Genomic DNA, 20,093 nt, shown 5'->3' with positions numbered 1-20,093 from the left:
TGCCCCATCCCTGGAAACATTCCAGGTCAGGTTGGACGGGGCTCTGAGCAACCTGATCTAGCGGAAGATGTCCCTGCCCACAGCAGGGGCGTTGGACTAGATGGCCTTTAGAGGTCCCTTCCAACCCAAACTGTTCTGTGATTCTATGATACCAGGGACTGGATCCTGACCCAGGAGGTCCCCTCTAGTCCTCTGAGCTATTTTGTGGGACCTGAATGTGCTGGCCAAGGCAAACAGAAGAGAACAGAAAACGAGTAGCTGACAAATAACTGAAACCTGTAATCCTCTGTAATGCAGATAAGGGCTGATCATCCCTGTTTAAAACGTGGGAAAACAGAAGGCAGCAATTCCTTCAAGGCAGTGAACTTAAACTCTTTTCAGACAGAACTAAGGCTAGCTATTGAAGTCATTGAAAAGTGAGACATCTAAGTGCCGAAAATACCTTTGAATCTGGGATTAATTCAAGATGAGATCTGGTTCTCATTGCTCCACTCAACTTACTCCAGCTCCTTCAGACAGGAGAAGAAACACTTCCAGAGGGATTAAAAAGGCTTTGCCTATAATAATATATTCACCGAGCCAGCCAAATTAGGCAAGTTAAATTTCAGATGTGAGGTGCCTTAAACCTGACTTAATAGTAGGTATCTCAAATGACCTAAAGGAAGAAAAACTCAGATACAGGGGAAAAAAGGAATTCAACAGAATAGAAAAATGCTCACGAACACATGTGCTTCAGAAACGCAAGGAAGGTACATGGGATGCAGAAAACACCAAATATTTTAGCAGCATTAGTTGTCTTTAAAAAGGGACCGCTATTTTCTAGAGAGCAAGGCTAATGCTAATTCTGCTAACGACACCAGAGCTTCAAGCTGAATCCTCGAAGGCAGCTACAAGTGAACGATCTTCAGATCAGATGGGTACAACAGCACATTGCTGCAAACCTCATTCACAAACACGGCTCAGAGCTCTAACTCCTGTCACAACCGAATATTTAAGTGACTAAGCTCCAGCTCCCGAACACCCATCGCATGCGCCTGGCTCCCTGCAGCTGCTTTGTCAGTAGGATCGGCAAGAACTGCTCTAGTGTGCGAGTTTCCTTACTCATGAGTTCTCACTCGTACTACAATGCAGCTATGATTAAGCATCTGCTGGATGCTGTCTAAGTCCAATGAAGGCTAATTACTTCAAAACGTGGCAAAAAGTACTGATTAGTAATAAAGAGCTCCTTCATAGCTAATTGCTGTTAGCATAAGCTCTGCTAACAGACATTCTGCTTCTTATTAAGGGTGTATGTTGGCTTTCCAAAACTGCTGTAGATACCACACGGCTCAAGGGATTAGGAAAAGGATTTGGGGGGGGTTTGTTACCCACAGCACCGCAAACACGAACCCAAGCTGCAGGTGCAAGCATAGCTTGGGGCTTTTTATGTCTTTGTAATAGTCTGCACAGGGCGGAAAGGAGTTTGCAAGATAAAATGCAGAGCTGCTTTCCAGCCACAAGTTTCACAACCATTCAACAATGACTTTCAACTTTCTTTTTTACTTTAAAGAGTGGCTTTTAAGGGTGGGGGCTGGATCTGTATCGTTAGACAAGCAAGAGTCAGCACTATTGTTTCAAGCCAAACTCTCAAAAAATTAGTTCCACATTTCCAAAAGATGGTATGTGGGGAAGCGATGGGCTTTGTCTATCCACCTCCCATCAAGCTATCATTAGGCTGGTAATTAGAGAACACTAAAATAGGGAAAAAAAGTGGACTCAGATGAGGAGCAGTTTTGTATTTAGCCCTAGAATATTCTCTGATGTACAGTTAGGAACCATCACACAGAAACCAAACACACACAAGAAGCGTAGTGAGGGCTGCACCAAGAGAGGCGTTTCCTTCCATCCTAATCACAAGGCACCTAAAAGCAAAGCAGAAACTAACAGCTGAAGACCAGAAGTGTCTAATTTTAAGTTTTACTCTGTATTTGGAAAGCCAGAAATAGATCAGACTAATGCCTGGTACTAGGTGCCAATTCAACGGGTCTTCAGAAGTTTTATTTTAAAAAAGCCGTCTGTACCATTTTGCAAAAAGACTCCCAGAAGGTTGAATGCCTGCCAAGCTAAGCTTTGCCCTCTTCTGACTTGAGACTTACTCAAAGCTGTGTAATTACTCTTCCAGACCTAAATATACCTCCTCAGAATAAACCGATGCAACCCTGTGGCAGCTTTTGTGAAAAGTGGAGTTCTAGAAACAGCTTCTCAGGGTCTTCCAACCCTGGAGCTGCTTATCTACCTCCAGCTCCTTGACTAGCCAGAAGGGACAGTTTACTGCATCCCCCAGCCACCATCCTACCCCTCGAGAGAAGATTTACCAGAAAAGGAGCAATTAGAAGATGTTTCACCATAGCATGGTATGAATCCAAGTAACGGGAATGATGCACAGCAGTGACCCACCGGTTTATCTACTTTTACAGACCTATTAGTGTGCTCGGTGAAGCCACCACTCTTTGGGTTCGGATCTCACGCATAGCCTTACTGCAGCTCTGGAGACAAGCGGAGGAACACGTGATGAACAGATTTTAGAGAAGAGATGTTTACCAACTGTGATTTTAGTGCCAGACAGAGTAGCACTGTTACACAAAGCCACAAAGCTCACTATGAATGCAAGTTCGCTAAAGCAAACACTTCTAGAAAAAGGCCACGTATACGACACATGCTATCTTGGGCTACCGTGGACCTCTGTCCCACATGAAAACCTAGCTAATGAAACACCAGAACAGAGATTAAAACTTCTATTTACAGACTCAAAGCTGAGCTGTGCCCAACTGGGTATCATGCTTCAAACACACAACCCATTGAAACAGTTTTGCCTTGCTGGAACATTTAGAAAAGCAGATGTTTCACTCTTACTTTATGGCAGTACTCACTCATAAGACAGTTAAAGAACAAAACATCATAAAAAGGCCCAAAAAAGGAGGGCAATGACAACAAAAAATAGCTTTCTAATGCCAAACATTTCAGTACAGCAATGTGTCTCAGTCTGATGTTTCATGCACGGGAGCAGATGTGGGAAAACCTCAGTCTTTGAGTCTCAAAATGAGACAGTATATAGATAAGCGCACACAAAGAGCTTCTTATTCAGATTTCCTCCTCCTCATCTACACAAAGAGGGAGGGCAAGCGTTCCTATTTCTGATGCCCAATTCACATGCTCACTGTCCCCCCTCTCGGACATGTGGATCTGTGTCAGACCCTTCAAGCAGAACTAATCCTCCCGCCTGCTTGCAACAGGCGGTACTCGGCATCCTCCTCGCTGGTTCACCGCTGCATGCAGGAGCGCAACATCACTGAAGCAGCATCTCGATCCGATAAGGCACAAGAAAGATAACACCATTTTAAAGAGGCGTAGGAGCCAAGTCCTAGCTCAGATTCATTTGGGTGCGATGGATTGAAAAGCAGCCCTCAAAGGGGCCCTGACAACACTCCAGCAGTGGGTCTTTCGGGGAGGAGGGTAACACAACCTCAGCGATGCAGGTACAATCCCCTCAATCATAGAGGGAGGAAAAGGAAAAAAAAAAAATCAAGTTATTTCAGCAGACTGCATCTGAAGGGCACCTTCTACAGCATTTCTCTACACAGCTCTGCTTTCAGCTGCAGAGACCCACCATTAAGACAGCCTCATCTATTCCCCAGCACTTCCGAAGGCTGAATTAGAGCAGGATCTCTGACACTCTCTTAGCTTGGCAAAGTCTGGAACAATCCTGCGTTATGCTCCAGAGAAGATAACTATTTTAACGAGGTTATCTAGTGCAAAGCTGTAGGAGAGACCTTTGGTAAGGGCAAGGAAAAGTCCCCGAAAAACCTGTTTCAAAACTGACTTTCTAAGATGCCCAGGTCAGTAACCAGTATTCACACCACTGTGCTCACAGCACACCATAATTTATACCATCCTACAGACACAGCAGGTCCTGCTACAAACAGAGGGCCTAATCACTGCCTATAAAGCATAGAAAAATGCAAAGGTGAGTGAACATACATATAATAGAAAGCGAGCCTTCATTTAGCCATTAGATGGTTTAGATATATGATCCAGAAGCTGTAGGTATCCCCAAATAATGGGCTTAAGACAGGGCACTTCGCTGCAGCACACATATTATTAAAGAAAACTGCAGCTCTGAGGCTTTGCCATCCAGATACCTGGCAAGGAAAAGGAGAGAAATCAGCAGCAAACAAGATGCACCATCGGCAGACTGCACACCTAACAGCAGGGTGGGAATGTATCACATTAGTAAAGGCTTAGTGCTGCTGTCTTTTTTTATCTTGTTATCAAGCTCATGCAGGCCAAACACAGGTAGAAAGCAGAAGCAAACACGATGCAGCAATCGGTGCTGGGAAGCTCAGTGGAAACGTATCCCCAGAATGAGAGGTGACACACCATATTCCTATCCACCATACAGGATCATAAAAAAAACAGCTGGATACACAATGCATGGAAATCCAGGACAGCTTAACCTGGAGGTGTACAAGTGCTTTACAGCAAGTTATTTACACGGAAGGGTTTTGCCTTCCCTGAGCAGAAGAACAGAAAGGGCTGCAATTAGGTCTCAACAATAAAGTTACTCTGTTTTGACTGGGCTTACATCACTGATGAGAACAACTGCCAACCCAAAGAGCTGGACATCTCCCCCACTGCAAACAACCCTGTATTCTCCAGCTGACAAGTGCCGGTTGTTGTGTAGTAGACATTAGCAGTTATGATGGAAAAATAGCTCGGAGACAGATGATGCAGACCGTGTTTCTAAGAGAACTAAGCAAGCCTTTGTCATTTGAAACAAGTCTTATTTTCACCACCTACTTGCAAAATTTCCAGCAAATCCATTCCAATGGCCCATGGTGGAGAAGGACACTTGCCCACATCCCCCTCTGGGTGTTAGCTCATACCTATCAATTTAGTTCTTCATTCACACCAGAGGGGAGATACGTATGGGCTCTTTAAACACCAAATTTGAACACCAATGCTTTTAGAATGAAGCATTCACAGAACCCAGCATTGTGCGGGGGGAGGAACAAGGCAAGCTCCAACACTTCTGGAGGGCTTCACCATGCTCGCTCAGTTCTGCCTCACACCAGGAGATGGACATACATCCACTCCTGCTGTTCGCTGGCACTTGGGGAGGTGGTGGAAGAGCAAACAGGGAAGGAGGAGTAGGGGAAAAAGTCAGCTCAGGAAACTAGATTCCACTTACAGTTAACAGCACAGCCTGCATAATCCTTATTTGACTGGAAAAGAGACAAATACTGGAAAAAGGATTAACAGCAACTGTACAGGAAAGAAAAAAGCTAATGGAAGAAACTTCAGCCACAGCTGAGAAGGAACAGTCAAGACCGTTTCACTGGGGGACAGGGGACAACGATGACAACACCAAGTATGTGAAAGGCAGCCGAGGAAAGAATTGGAGCAAAAACAATGAGGCGAGCAGGAAATAAAAACAGGATACAAAGAATGACTTAGAAATCCACCTTAGGAATAAGCTGGTATCTAGGAGGCAAGTGATTAACTTTTTATGGCTTTAACCTTATTTCCAGAAGAAGCCTATTTCTGTAGAAGCACAGCTTTTGAACTGCGTATTACAGTTCCCTCCAAGGCAGTGATCAATCTTGATAAAGGTCCACCAGTACAAGCCAGGGAGTGATAATACCTACTGGAGAATGGGGGTGGCAGTCAATCACCAGCAGAAAACCCTCCAGCATCAGCATTTCTAGTTGTGTATTAACAGCTTCTTTGAAAGGCAGTAATTCAGTTATGTCTGGAGTCCAGTCACGTGCATCCAGACATGTGTCTTTTATAAGTGACAGACATGAAATCCTGCACCTCATGCAGAATGTCCCATAGGCGAGAGCTTTCCAGTGCAGTCCGTCTCATGTCCTCCAGATCACTGCACTGGGTAGCCACACTCTCCAGTACATCCAGGGCTTCTAAAACCTAGCATTGGGGGTTATTTTAGAAAAAAATATTTCCAACCATTCCTTGTACCTAAATCTTAAAACCTTTAAGCTCCTCCTAACATGAACTATATTAAAAATACTATGAGAAACAATGGAAGTTATTAAAAAATAGCATGGAGCTAGCTGGTGACCGAGTGCTACAGCAGAAATTGCGTAATGAAATAAAAATTGTGCCAAATGGAGAAAGTCACAGAATAATGACCCTTTAGAACTTAAGCTATAAAACAAGTCAGATGAGTTTTGGAAGGGTAAGTAAGGGTGAAGCAGGGAGAAGGCAAGGGGAAATAATTCTAACAGACTCAGTGGCAGAGCAGCAAGGGACATGTACATGGCACTTTACAGACAGGACATGCCCAGCAGAGCCAGTCTGCTTTGAGGTATTTATAATTTACATTCTGTCATCTCGAAGCAGAGAAGAAAAGCCAGACATCAGGAAAACAAGGACAAGAAGGGACTGTAACAGTAAGTGCTGTGCAATACATCTACTGTTACACACTGTGCTGAAGACAGACCAACCCGAAGTAGCACATACCCAAGGACATCTTGCCACATCTACAGAGCACAAGCTCTTTTTGGTCAGAGGCCAGGGACGTGTGCCAGGAGCAAAAACATTACAAGCGAAGAAGAATCAAACTCTTAAGTGTAAAGAAAGGAATAACTGGATAGATGACTCAGTTACTGAAACACAAGTCTGTAATAATGTGCGTATTGAACACTGGAAGACGCATTTGCTTTTTTTGAACTCTGATCATGCACTGAGTCACCACACCAACTCCTACTTCTATTGTTCTGATCGACTACGTTGGAGCTGGATTAGCCAAGAACGAACCACGTGCCAGGCTGCCAAGCCCACCCACCAGTGCTTTCCTCTCACAAGCAAATTCACAAGGATTTCAGTTACAGAAGCAGCAAGAACGGGCCTGCACTGCAGATTTTCCTTGGGTCTGCCCAGGTCAGCCACCAGCTACTGCACTCAGGTTGCTGTATGTTGGTGCTGCCTTCTCCAGTCTGTCTCAGATGTGTTGTTTCTCTTGCTCTCGTGGTTGCTCTGTGCTGCAGAAGACTGGGCTACCTTGCAGTTCACACACAGCGCACTCTGAAGAACTTGTCTAACTCTGGGCACAAACACCTTTCATATCTGATTTTCCACAACTATGACCACCGAACAATCAAATGCGCTCTATGTGTACAACAGGCATGGGAACAACTTAACTAAAAGGGTCCTGAACTCTTACCTACGCCTCCGGCCAAGCCAGCTGGAGTTACAGGGGATGAGCAAACCCAAGCTGAGACACCTCCATGTGACTGGGGAATGGAGGGCACAGAGGGAGGGGGTGTTCAGGCTTATTACCAAGCCAATTGTCCAGTAAAAACCACAAAAGTTAAACAAGGAAGAAAAAAAATCCTGACTCTCCCAGGGCCCATTCGCCCTTTGGACAAATCACAGTTCAAATCTCCCCTGTGGTTCTAACAGATAGAGGAACTAAAGCTTCAGAAGGTCCCAAACGCTTCAGAAAAACTCTAAGGTTTGTTCTGTACAGATGCTTATAAGATTAAGGTAGATTAACGCACCATATTTCAGAGGCAATATGTGTTTCTGTATCATACTGTAGTTTGGAAAGCCTTTTCACTTCTGGCAGACTGTAGATGTAAAATGAAGATTCACCGATTATCCGTTGCTGATATATTTATAAATTTGCTTCATCCCCTAAGTGTTAGTTGTCATTCTGAGAGATTCCAGATTTGCCTCTTGCTGACTAAATTTAAACTCCTAGTGAAGAAAGACAGCACTGTAAACTCCAACACAAAGAATTCAGATAATATCCCTACCACACAGGGTACAAGAGATGGCTACAACTCCATGATGCAAGAAAGCTGTGTTTGTAAACAAGATGCTTTTATAAAGAAAAAAGCAAGCTACCTTTCAAAACAAAAAAAATCCATACATGCCCCCCAAGATGAGAAAAATCAAGACATGGGTGAACTCAGTATTCCAGGGCTTTGCTGGGATAGTAAATCTGGAAAATGAAAACCCTGAAAGGAATCGACATAAGACTAGGAACAACATCCCTGACTCAAGTGGTGTACACCGAGACAAATCTTTGTGCCTCTAAGGCAGATTCATGGCACATGAAGACATACTGATGCCAGAATAGTTAAGTGACATTTTTTTGCCAACATCAGCCCTGTTTCAACCAGGAGAATTTGCCAATATAGCTGTACCAGAGAAGTCTTTATAGTGCAAATTAACCTGCATATGAGGCCAAGTTCATTTCTGGAATAATTTCATTACTACCGTGTGATGTAACATCACTGCAATTTGGCTCGAGTATGCTGAAGAGCCCTTCAGTAAATAAGTTGCCTGAAGTCAACCCCGGTGCTAAAAGTAGGTTTAGTTACCCAAGAGGTAACACCCTACCGTGCTCAGACATGTTCCCCTATGAATCACTTCTATACAGTATACATTTAGTCAAAACCAATACAATAGCCCAGGATAAAGCCCTTTATATGTTAACAGCAGCTTTTTCATTCCACGATGAATACAGGTGTTTTATGAAGGTTCCTTTATAAAGGCACCGTTCAGCAGTACAAACCAGGTCACTGGTTTTAAGGACAAGGTACAAACATGTTCTCACTGAACCTCTGTTCCCTCCATCAATATCTATCGCTGTTAGGGTTTATCAGCAAAAAGGCTACTCAACAGAAGAGGTTTGCAAATTAAAAAAGGCTGCTGAGTAAAGCCTGCTGCGCCCTGACTCATCACCATGCTGGTGGTGACGGGCTGGGATTTCTAGACCCTGCCTGTCCCAAGTCTCCCTTCCCCTTTGCCCCAAATCCAGAGTGTGTCAAACCTGGCGTTATGCCGCGGTGCCAGAGCCTGCAAGAGGAGGGGAGAGAAAGGGGTCTGAGACAGAGCAGTCAGAGCTGCTTTTGCTCCTCTGGAGCCACAGCTCCAGACAAATGCAATTTTCTAAGACAGACGAATATCTCATGATGCAACTTGTCCTAATCAGAGAAAAGTAATTTCATAAAATACATTTTGGTTAAGAGCAGAATATGGGAGAGCTCTGCATTTTGCGACAGCAGTCGGTGCTGGTTAAACCCCTGGGAGATGTTAGCACAGGCTCCCACTGCTCAGCTGCCAGGAGCACATTTCTGAGGATCAGAGAGTTTTTACCTCCTCCGTGGCTGTCGCTACCAGCTGTATTCAGACACATTCCCTTGATTCTCCCCTACTGAGAGCAAATGATGTTGGAGATGTGTATGCATCACTTCTGGAGGGGAGACAACATGCAGATTTGTTTTGAAAGAACAGACGTACTTGCACGGAAAGCAGGAAAAGCCGCTGCTATAAACCTACATCAGAAACGGACCTTAGAGAGAACAGTAGCCAAACAGAGTATGATCAGCTACTTCCCAGTACAGCAGAAAAAGGGTATTCGACAAAGCAGAAAGGCAGCAAATGTAAGAAACAGTTATAGGAAATACACTCCTCCACAACACAGAATTTCCCTTGCGGCAAGGAGCACTGCAGGCTACTGAAGGCAGAAGATGAGCAGCACTGTACTTGAAAGGAATTCAACATTTATGCAGATGCAATTGCCTAGTGCTACCGAAGTACGAGGTAAAACATAGCAGGCCGCTGACAGAAGCCAGGAAAAGAGGTTTCCTGCAGAGGGGTTACTGCATAATCAACCTGTAACAGAGGCAAGCAGACTACCTCTCGAACCACCCTTATTGCTTAGTCTGGAAACAGGACACGGCACTGGCTGGGGCTCACCTGGTACAGCAAGTCTACGTCAAAGTGTGAATGCTGAAACTATTGCTCCATTCCAGGGCAATGGAGCATTGAGAGATCTGGAAAGATTGCTGAATTATAAATATCCCAGATTCCTCCCTCATATTCTGTGACATGCAGGCAGAGCCTAGGCGATGATAGGAAGAACAGGAACTAGCAAGAGAAACAGAAGCAGCATGATGAAAACACAGCCAAGCTGTCAACCCTCTCCCCTACCTATACACACTCGGACAAAAATCCACTGAAAACCATGATACCATACCCAACCTCACCTTTGCAGTTTCAAGCATGGATAAAGCCTGAAAAAGTCTGATACAAGGCCGGGGAAAAAAAAAATTCTCTAAGCCTGAGTTTTTCCAGACAAGCCTTTTCTTCCCCCTTCCCTGGCCATTTGCATTTTTATTTTGATGAGCAATATTATCCCTTAAGGACTGGAAACAAAAGTGACCAGACAGGGAACAAGGCAATTGGAAACCTTTGGTGGGGTTCACTCTGGCCTCCCCACTTTGTGCTCCTTACACTCACCACTTGCATTTCAGGAGGAATGAAGACTTCAGCTGCAGCACAGGAGCACAGGGAGGCATGTGCTGACCAGTCTTCCATGTGGCAGCTGGCTGAGGGAGTCTCTGTTGATCATTAACCCAATATCCATTAGTGAAACATCTTGCCACAGTCATTTTGTACAAAGTTTTATTCTGGAAGCAAAAATGGAGGTATGCGACTACCCCAAACTGAAATTCTGAGGCCACATCCCTTTCACAGGGTTTCCTATTATGGGTTCCTTGATCTGCTTTTCCATTGCAAAGCCAGACTGGAGCATAATGCTTGGTAATTTCTGAGAGACACTAAACAAGACCTCAAATTTCGTTTTCTACATTTGGTACACTGAATGGCAACAGAAGGGACTTGCATCCTTTAGGCAAACATGCAGCTCTAGGAAGCTGCAATCCCAAAATAAAGTATTTTAGCTTTAGTTGTTTATTCCAGAGAGCACGTTTCAGGCTAGTTACCAACCACATGCAGGGGTGATAGTCTCTGTAGATCTCTAAAGCTGCATTGCTAATTAGTGGTGCAGCTTTCTAGCCCTTCCAGGACAGTAAATCCATATACTCTCTTCCTTCCTCCCATGTAAGCACCCTCAGTGCTTTCGGGCTCAACAGACAGTGTTAATTTCTTATTTAGAATACAGCACACAGCCGTAAAAGTATTTTTAGCCTCAGTCCCATCTCCTACTACGACATGGGACCTCCTTCAAGGCCTCCTCTCACCAATGAAGTATGATAAATTCAGCCAAAGGAAAGGCATAATCCTGCTCTCTTGCCAGCTCAGCTACTTTCTATCCGCAGGGAAAGCATCCGTTACAGACTGTATATGCTATCGCTTATCTAGAACATCCTGTCTCTTCCACACTTGCCTCCTCCCAATACTCTAGTCTCCATGTGCTTCCTCTTCATTTTCTTCCTCATCCCCATAACCCAGTCCCATTTCCTCAATCTTTTCCTCATCTCAGCCTTATCAATTGAGCTACACGGGAGACTCACGAGAAGCACATGAAAATGACATCCATGAAGATCAGCAATTTAGAATCCTGCAGAACAATTCCCTTTCTTGCTCATCAGATTAAAAATACACCAAACAAGAAGGCTGTTCATCCAGTGAACACAGGCACAACTGTTTGTCTAGTGGGAAGTGCCTTTCAAACCCAGGCTCTAAAATGAGATGCCGAGTCCCACTGTATGGTACCAGAGAGATCATGATGCCAAGCCCAGAGTTACGACAGCGATGCGTATTGTGTCTCCCAGCATGTGCACAAAGGCATAATATGAATAAATTGCAAGAAAAAAAAAAAGCCTCTCATCCTGCAGGATAAGCAGCTGGTACTATGGTGGGATAACACATCCAGTCACCTGAAATAATCACCTTTACAGCACGGATTACTGATACGAGGTCACAGGCCATTACAGAAGAAACAAGCAGATCCAAACGTTGGTCCAGGGCACTCCTAAAGGCTTCTGTTTTATTATACAACGAGACACAGCTACAAAATAGTTCCTGACCCATTTCAGGGCAAGCCCAGCGCAGAGCCGGCAGCCCACAGAAGATGCAGAACATACCCTGTTTGAAAAAGGGAGGCCACATACAGAGCCACATCTGTCTGTCCTTGCACGGAACGGACCTTACAGAGCTAAGCGCAGGTGGATGCTGCGGGAGCTCACCATCCCACTCCGTCAGGCTTGCGAGCGTGCAGACTTGCCCTGAAGTGAGGGAGGTTTCTGATCTGAGGGAGATGCTGGGTTCTTTCCTGAAACACTACCAGATGTAGCTTCCTGCAATAAAATAAGAAATAAATCTGTACCTACCTCATTTATCTAGAAACTGGTACCAGAACAACTTGCCATTGGCAGCTTATGGCCTATTAAAATACCAACCACTGTGCAGCGAGACCACAGGCTCCCGAAGGCATGCATGAATTCCTCTGAAATACAGCTACAAAGCTAGAGTCAACACTGATGGCAGCTCAAGAGCACAAAGAATAAACAGACTGGAAGCCATTTAGGTTTTCCCCTGTATTTCAGAAATAAATACATGTCTTAAAGGGGGGGGGCACCCTCTCCTACCTCCCCTTGTCCTCGGCCAGAGCCGACAGTATTGTCACCCTGCAAATCAAACGGGCCACAGGGCCCCAGTCTCAAAGTAGAACATCAATTTCCAATGAGTAATTTTTTGAGCCAAGGGCTGCTTAAGTCACACAAATAAGGCTGTTGCTAAGAGTTAGCTGTCAAAGCAATGCCAGTTCAGAATTGGCGATGAGGGGGAAGTTTGAAAGCTGGCTGTATCTGAACATATTTACTGATGCTGTACACACAGCGTATCGGTTACAGAGCTTTAGATTACAGCTTCTGGTCAACAAAGCAGCCCTGCCTGAGCAACAGCAGGCGGAACAGGAGTCACAGCATGAACAGAGACTGTTCTTTACTCAACAGGATACAGCCCCCGTGGCAGGAAAGTTTTAACGTAATTCTGCCCGTCTTGTGACAGGCTCCAACACAGTCACCGGTGACAGGAAGAGGCAAGTCCGGCATGAAGCAAATCAACCCACCCCAAAGCCTCTGCGGTCGGACCCTGTAGGTGTAGCAGCCAGAGCCCAGAAAAGGTGAAAGAAATGCTCTACAAATTCAAAGTGCAGCTTAAGATGGTTTGTGCCAGGGACCCTGCAGCGCTGGATCACTCCTGCACTTTTTCCAACACCCTCAACTTGCCAGAGGTTAAACCTCATCCACTGCTTCTGCTCTCATGACTCTCACCTACATTTAGCTACACTGCTGGAATGAAACCCCTTTTTCTCATCTTTGCTGTCTAGTTTCTCTATATTTGTTTAAGAATGCAAGCAGTGCAGGTACTATGCCTTAATATGATCTTGAACTAGGTTATATTTTATTGCAAATCATTTCTAGAGGCTGTATTCAAATGCCTCCTCCACTAACAGCCCCAGCCTGCTCCTGAGGCTGCAGCCAGGAAAGAAGGATGTTAGCATGTGAAGCTGCTCTGGAGCATTAAAACACTCTCTCGATCTGTATGTTAGGAATATATTTGTACATAGGGAAGGTCTACATTACCAGACACGTTCGCAACAAAAGCACTTTTAAAATACGTTATCACACCACGTGCTCTAGCAGAGGATAGAGCCAAGCGCATGTTGTCCTAAAACATGGACCTGGGAGAACAGTTTAGAGCCACAACCAAGTTCCTTCCTCTACTACACCCTGGCAATCCTGCTCAAATCAAGAGGCAGAACTCAGCCTGCGATCCTCTCCTTTCACTACAGCTAGTTTTCTTCCTCTCTTGGGGATGCTGACTCTAGAAGAAACTATTTAGTTACCTAACCTTCGTTTTAAGGCAGACAGTGGCGAAGATTTAGATCTCAACTGGGCTGAATCAGTCCCTTAGTCTCCGATTAACCAAACAGTTAACAATTTTCCAGTATGAAAGAGCCAAACATGGTGAACCTAGTTACCTGAAGGATCCTGTAACATCAGGCACAGTGACTATTTACATGAAGACAGTGAATTAGTTGATTTCCAACTCTCACCACCAAGACACAGCTGCATTTCAGAGGTGGTACGACTTGCACCTCCCTTCACAAAGGTTTCTGAATGACCAGCTGTGTGTTAGCAGGGCAGTGCTTCTCCCCCTTTATTTATGTCCTACAGAAATGAAAAAAGTTGTGTATACCACTAAGACATAATGATGCTTTGCATCCCGCCAGCTGAGGAAAGCAAGTAGCTTTAGGTCTGTACCTACATAAGGACGACAAAGCCACACTTACACAAAAGCTGACCTCAGTCCACAGGGAGCTATCGGTATGATGTGCCTCCTCAGATATCAGCATCTCCTTTAGCTTTCTGGATGCAGCTTTACAGACACACAGACACACACACAAAAAAAAGCAGGCAGCGCAGGAAGTGGCCTTTCACTCTTACTCAATTAAAAATTGCAAGGCTAAGAACATTCTCGGTTCAGGCTTACAGCACCAAAATACTTTGAGGCCGGACCATCCTAACAGGATCAGCTCCTCCCAGACCGAGCCTGCATGCAAACAGCTGCTGGGCTGCAGAAGACTGTGTTCTTTGGTTCAAACTGGTGCAGGAGTGCCAGGATCAGAAAACCAAGCTGAAATACTGCATATGCTTGGAAAAGCATGGTCTCAAAGGAAATACAGTCTGAGGTGTCTTCAGAAGACAATGAGGAAGGTGGGAAATGCCCTGAAAGTTGCTCAACTCATGCAAAACAGTCTTTCCTCTAGAGTCAGCCAGGGGCTTTCAGAGTACAATCCCCTCCTTCAAATCCAGAAATATCAGAGCGAAACTGTTGGCACGCTAACAGAACAATGCAGGATGAAGTGTCAGGAGTCTGTGGATAACACCTGGCTTTCCACTTCCTTCACATCGTGCACTGGCAGCTCGCTGCCAACACGCAGCCAGAAATCAATCAGCACCGAGGTAAAGAGCATCTGGCTGTCACTCAGCATTAACTGACACTGTAAGCAGAGAGAGGGGGGAAATTTAATCAAGTCTTCCTCTTCTGTGATACCCAAAGATGTACATGTACACACTACATCAGCCTGTAGCTTTAGGCACTCATTTGGACATCCAGACTCCTGCCTGCGCTGATCCACTGATTCGAAACCTCCCAATGAGCTTATCGTATCATCTCTCTAGGAACAAAGATGCACACCCCCCCAAAAAAGCTTCAAACGGGTACAAAATGCAGCAGCCCATCTGCTTCACAAAAACGGTTGCCATGAATACATCCCTACTGCTCTGCGTCTGCTATTTTTAAAGATATTTGGGAGGCAACTGAATTCACTGGTGGTTGTGCTATTTAAGTATCTGGATTAATACTATTCAAGGAATATACCGGTACATCTCCATGGGGAAATACAGCACCTGCCTGGCCTACGCCTGGCTCAGATGCATTTTCAGAAGACCAACTTCTATAATCCAATGGGAGGGCGATAAACCCACAGACAATAGATGCTTTTCACGCAGAGCACTGTAAACTGAAACGGGTGAGTCTTATCCTCAGAAGCCCCGCCAGAGCGTAAGGAGACTTTACAAAGGGAGGGGAAGGGACGAGTGAAAGGAAATCTACAGCTGCGACTTTAGTCACTAAATACCCATGGTTTAATGCAAGGCCTGAGCACAGCAAGTGTAGAAAAAGGGTACCTGCCTGCAAGAAAAAAAACCAAACCAAACCAGAAAACCCAAGAGAGGCAGATCCCCAAAGCCGAATGTGCTGACAGGACCTGGACCTTTTCCAGAGTGCCTTGAATTCCTAAGAGCTTAAGTCTTAATGCATTTCAGACAGGTTCTCCTCCAGCCAGGCTGCTTTGTCCCAGCCTGGGCAGAGGAGGTGTGAGCAGCTCACAGCCCAGGAGGGGGGTGCCAGCCCGGGGTGTGCCCCACCGGACCCACAGCACCAGGCTGCAGCAGGTACCTGCAACCCAGGCTGAAGCGGACTTGGGACCGGGATGGGCTGACGGGAGCTGGCAGTACAGCCTCCCACTTCTGCTCTGCTCACAGGTCAAATTAACCCACTGCCACCTAGCACCTCATTGGATATATCATATCCCCACCTCTCGCCACAGACGTACACGAGCTGTCAAGTAAGTCTATTGCAAATAACCTGAAAAAAATCTGTCTCTGGAGATTCTGATATTCTCACACAACACTCTCTTCACATCACAGGTCACTTAATCGAGAAAAAAGAAAACTGATGTAGTGTGTCCTATGAAGAGCTCCTATACCTACTTCTCCCCCCTGTTTGGAGTTTACAGACTCCAAACGACACGGGACACCTTGTTCAGATCAGTTCTCTGAAAACTCACGGGCAGAAAAGAGCTACTGGTCTGCTCGATCATAGCTGCATACCTCCTATTGCCACAGACGAAGCCCAAATCAATTGCAGAGCAAACACCAGACTTTTTTATGTAAGCAGCTCACATAAGTTGACCTGACAGACATTACAACCTCAAACGCAATAATTTTTGGAAGTGGTTGATTTCAGAGAAACAATCACAGATCCTAAATAATGTACAGACTTCTAACACAACACAGACACAGCATCTCCTTCCCTTTAATCTTTCCCCAGATCCAAAGAGTATCAAAGAGGTCATGGAAATGACTAGAGGAGCATAGAGCAGAGCCAAGGCATGATCTGGGAGCCTCTCCACACGGTAACTCTTCTCCTCACCATTCCTGGAAATTCATCCCTCCTAAAGTTTCTCTAATTGCAACAGGGGAAAATATTTGGAAAAGGTCAAATGACTCAATACCACTGAGACCTCTAACTTTTCAAGCAGGAATTGGTTTGTTAGAGTACAGACAGGTTAGGGGAAAGGCGGCAAACCCAACAACCTACTTCCCCTTTGCTCGTTTATAAGCAATCAAGCCCGTTGAGCGTAATGTATGTGTTTGGTTTAAATTACAGATGATTTCGCTGCTGGAACACATCTGCAACGCACCGCGCTGAGCAAACTGCTGAGCCCCAGCCAGCTCAGAAAACAACCCAATGCAACCCAAACGGCTGGCAGCATCAGCAAACCCCAGCAACGGCTCCTAGAAGCTGCTTTCAGGGACAACAAGGAGAGGGAGGTTGACATTTCTCAGCACAGGCTTTTCCTGAGACACCCTTCATTTCAACTCATTTTATTATGACTCCAGAAAGCAGAGGGGTTAATTTCTTTCCAAGTTCACATACTGTTTGAATTCCTTAGATAAGCTGCTTCCACCAAACCCAAGGATCTAGCCTTAGGGGAGAACACTGTAAGGAAAAGCTCTTTTGATAGATTTTCTTCAAAAGAGAAATTAATTCAAAGTCCATTTTTGGAGGTGTTCCACGCCCACAGCTTCTACAGACTTCAGATGAGGTTGCGCTGTGCCTCTGGAAGAAAAACCAAGCTTTGAGCAATGCCCTACCGCTTCTATTTGCAAGACAGAAATGTTTTATGCTTGCCCAATAAAATCTTCTCTCCTGAAATGAGAAAGCTCAGTGTGCAGCACCACAAAGAGGAAAACCAGACCAAACCAGGCTTTAGCTCTGGGATAAAGCAGTTAACAGCTAGCACAAACTAATCCTGTACCTTTAAAACTGAGCAGTCACTCAGTAAAGCAAAAAAACAAGTTTTGAAAGCGACTGAAGGCTTCCTCCACATCTCGAGGCAGAAAGAAAGCAAGTCCGGGCTGTTACGGGATTCGTGCTTGCATACTGCTGGTGATGATCTATGTGCATAGTTGGAAACAAAGCAAGTTTTTATTAGCAATTAGTAGCAGGAGTGGGGACAGACCTGCCTGAAAGAGTCAGAGAAATGCCAATAAAAGGTTGTTCTGCCATCGTGCAAGCTGTGCAGCAGAATGATCCCAATATGACAAATCACATAAAAAAGAAAATACTGCAGCTATAAACTTGGAGATGCAATGGCATCAGTGCAAGGAGATAAACTGTGTCTTTAACACTCACAACTTTGACTCCAGGCAGCAGTTTTCCCCTGCACAGCAATTTGCAATGCAAAGCAAGCTACTTCCACTCTTACCAAGAGCAGTAATTCGGAAGCAAAGGGGGAGAGCAAAGTTGTGAAGGGTTGATTTGCTTAGATACAGTTTTCCACCGAGTTGAGTTTCAAGTCGGGCATGAAAGCAATATAGCACAGGGTCTGAAATAGCGTGTGAGAACTTGGGCAAGGAAGGGGAAAAGAAGTAAGAGAGGATTTCACCCACAAACCCCAGCCCCTTTCAGGGCAGCGACCTCCCGCTTCCTCCCCACATCTCCGAAAAATTCAATCCAGCTCTGATCAGCCAACACCACCCAGGTTCAGAGCTCTCCAGCTATGTTCTTCCCCCGCTCCGGAGAATGATGTGGCATGTGGGGCCCTACAGCAGAACTATTAAAATCCCATCAAGGGGTAGGCAAGTGGTAGCCATATGCTAAACCGCTCAAGTGAAGAGTAACCAGGGAAAGAAGCACAGCCAGGAAGCAAGTCTGCAAACAGTTTCTTACCTGGTAGATAAGCTAGCAAAGTCTCCTCCATCTAGCAGCCTGATTTTGCAGAACAGAACCCCATTCACAAAGGGGACAGCAGTCAGCTCTTCTAGAGTGAAACTTGTCTGAAACTTGAATTTCTTCTTCTTCATCAGGAAAGCCATGGGCAAATTCAGCGTGGAAAGCCCAGGAATTCCAAACAAGATCAGGGAGGAGCAGCTCAAAACACACACAGACAAGCAGAGGAACGGCACTCGTTCCAGGAGCGCAAGCAGGGAGTAAATTCCAGTTCAGTTACAACGACGGCCCAGCTTCAAATGCACAATCCTCTTCTCTTTGGTGGTCGGATCTGGCTGTGGGATCATCGCCACGGCAGGCTTCAGGTGAGGAGGAAGAGGTCAGATTAAATCTCTGCAACATCTCCAAGGGAAAAGAGAGGGAGAGAAGTTGGTCTCAGCTCCAGACCAGCAGGAGCTGTCCCTGTCAGAGGCTGCAGTGCTCCGTCTTCAGCACAACCCCTCCAGAAAGCATCTCTCCTGGCAAGTCATCTTGAGTCTCCAAAAAAGCCTTAAGTCTGCAGGCAGCACATTCAGAAAGCTTCCAGCTCCTACCTCCTCCTCTTGTGCAACTCCTTGATACAGGTCTTCGGGTCAGCCTTTGGGAGGAAAATGAGTAAATTAGTCCCAGCCAGTCTTGGGCTCCTCCTCCTCCTATAAAACCTGTTTGGATGGGTACTATTCAGTCCAGACTCATACCAGTCTCAAGAGGTATGGCCCCAATTAGCGTGGCCCCAACATCCTCTTTCCCCTTTTTGCCTAGAGCAAGCTTCACTGCTGTCATCCCCCTCATAATTTCTGTTTTGCAAAGCAGCTAATAAAAATCTTTAGAAGCAGTTTACAGAGCAAGATCCATCTAACACGTAGTCTAACAAGAGTAAGGCGTCTCAAGAAATGCAAAAATGTGTTTCTTTTCTGTTCTTCCGACCAGCCCTAAGTATTAGCACCTGCATCTTATAAATGGACAAACCAGCACAGAGGAAAAAAAAGCAGTCTGTTCTAGATTACACAGCGTAAAAACCGAATCAGGTCATCTGGCTGTCCAATAGCCAGGCCCACCGAGTATGCTGCCTTCCCCCAGCACCAGGTTCACACCAAGCCGTGCCCTGCACAGCTCAGTTTTGGGGCTAGAGACGGACATTTCATTACACATTTACGCAACACCTAAACCAGGGAGGCCGAGACCTGATTAGCATCTAAAAGGGATGAGGTTATGAACACCAGGCAGTAAACAATCTGCACCGATACTAAGAATTAACGACTGCAAACCAACGCAGGCAAAGCTCCTGCTGACTGCACGGGCATGCGGTTAAAGCCCCTCTCCCGCTTGGGCGGGAGCGGGCGAATCCAGCCAGCTCTGCCCGCTGCGCCGGGGCCCGGGCACCTCCGCAGAGGCACCGCTCTCCTGTGGCTGCCTCTGAGCCGAGTGAGGGGGCAGACTGGTGACTGCTCCACACCACCAGCCCCCTCCACGAGCCATACCTGCCCCCTCTGCCCCTGCACCAAGCTGCAGCTAGGTCTCAGCCTGCCTTCCAGCCCCCTGGACCGTGCACCGAGATGCAGACAGGTCTCAGCCCACCTCTGGGCCCCGTGGACCCCACACTGGGCTGCAGTGAGGTCACAGCCCGTCCCCTGGCACCCGTGGGCCATGCACTAAGCTGTGGTCAGGTCTCAGCTCGCTTTCTGAGCCATGCACTGAACAGTGGCCAGGTC

General features: G+C 45.9%; 1 protein-coding gene across 1 annotated transcript in view; it reads right to left on the bottom strand.

The window, feature by feature from the left end:
- FAM102A (family with sequence similarity 102, member A) overlaps positions 1-18,979 on the bottom strand; it is a 33,844-nt gene extending 14,865 nt beyond the window's left edge. Inside the window, exon 1 of the mRNA XM_009319402.1 lies at positions 18,343-18,979. Within this exon, the coding sequence (XP_009317677.1) occupies positions 18,343-18,488 (146 nt within the window). The 5' untranslated portion in view covers positions 18,489-18,979. The remainder of the gene's footprint in view (positions 1-18,342) is intronic.
- Positions 18,980-20,093: the final 1,114 nt, after the last annotated feature.

This window comes from Pygoscelis adeliae, unplaced genomic scaffold (genome assembly GCF_000699105.1).
Source record: "Pygoscelis adeliae isolate BGI_AS28 unplaced genomic scaffold, ASM69910v1 Scaffold270, whole genome shotgun sequence".
NCBI lineage: Eukaryota > Metazoa > Chordata > Aves > Sphenisciformes > Spheniscidae > Pygoscelis > Pygoscelis adeliae.
The sequence above is the reverse complement of the archived record's forward strand: the minus strand, read 5'-3'. Positions and strand labels throughout refer to the sequence as shown.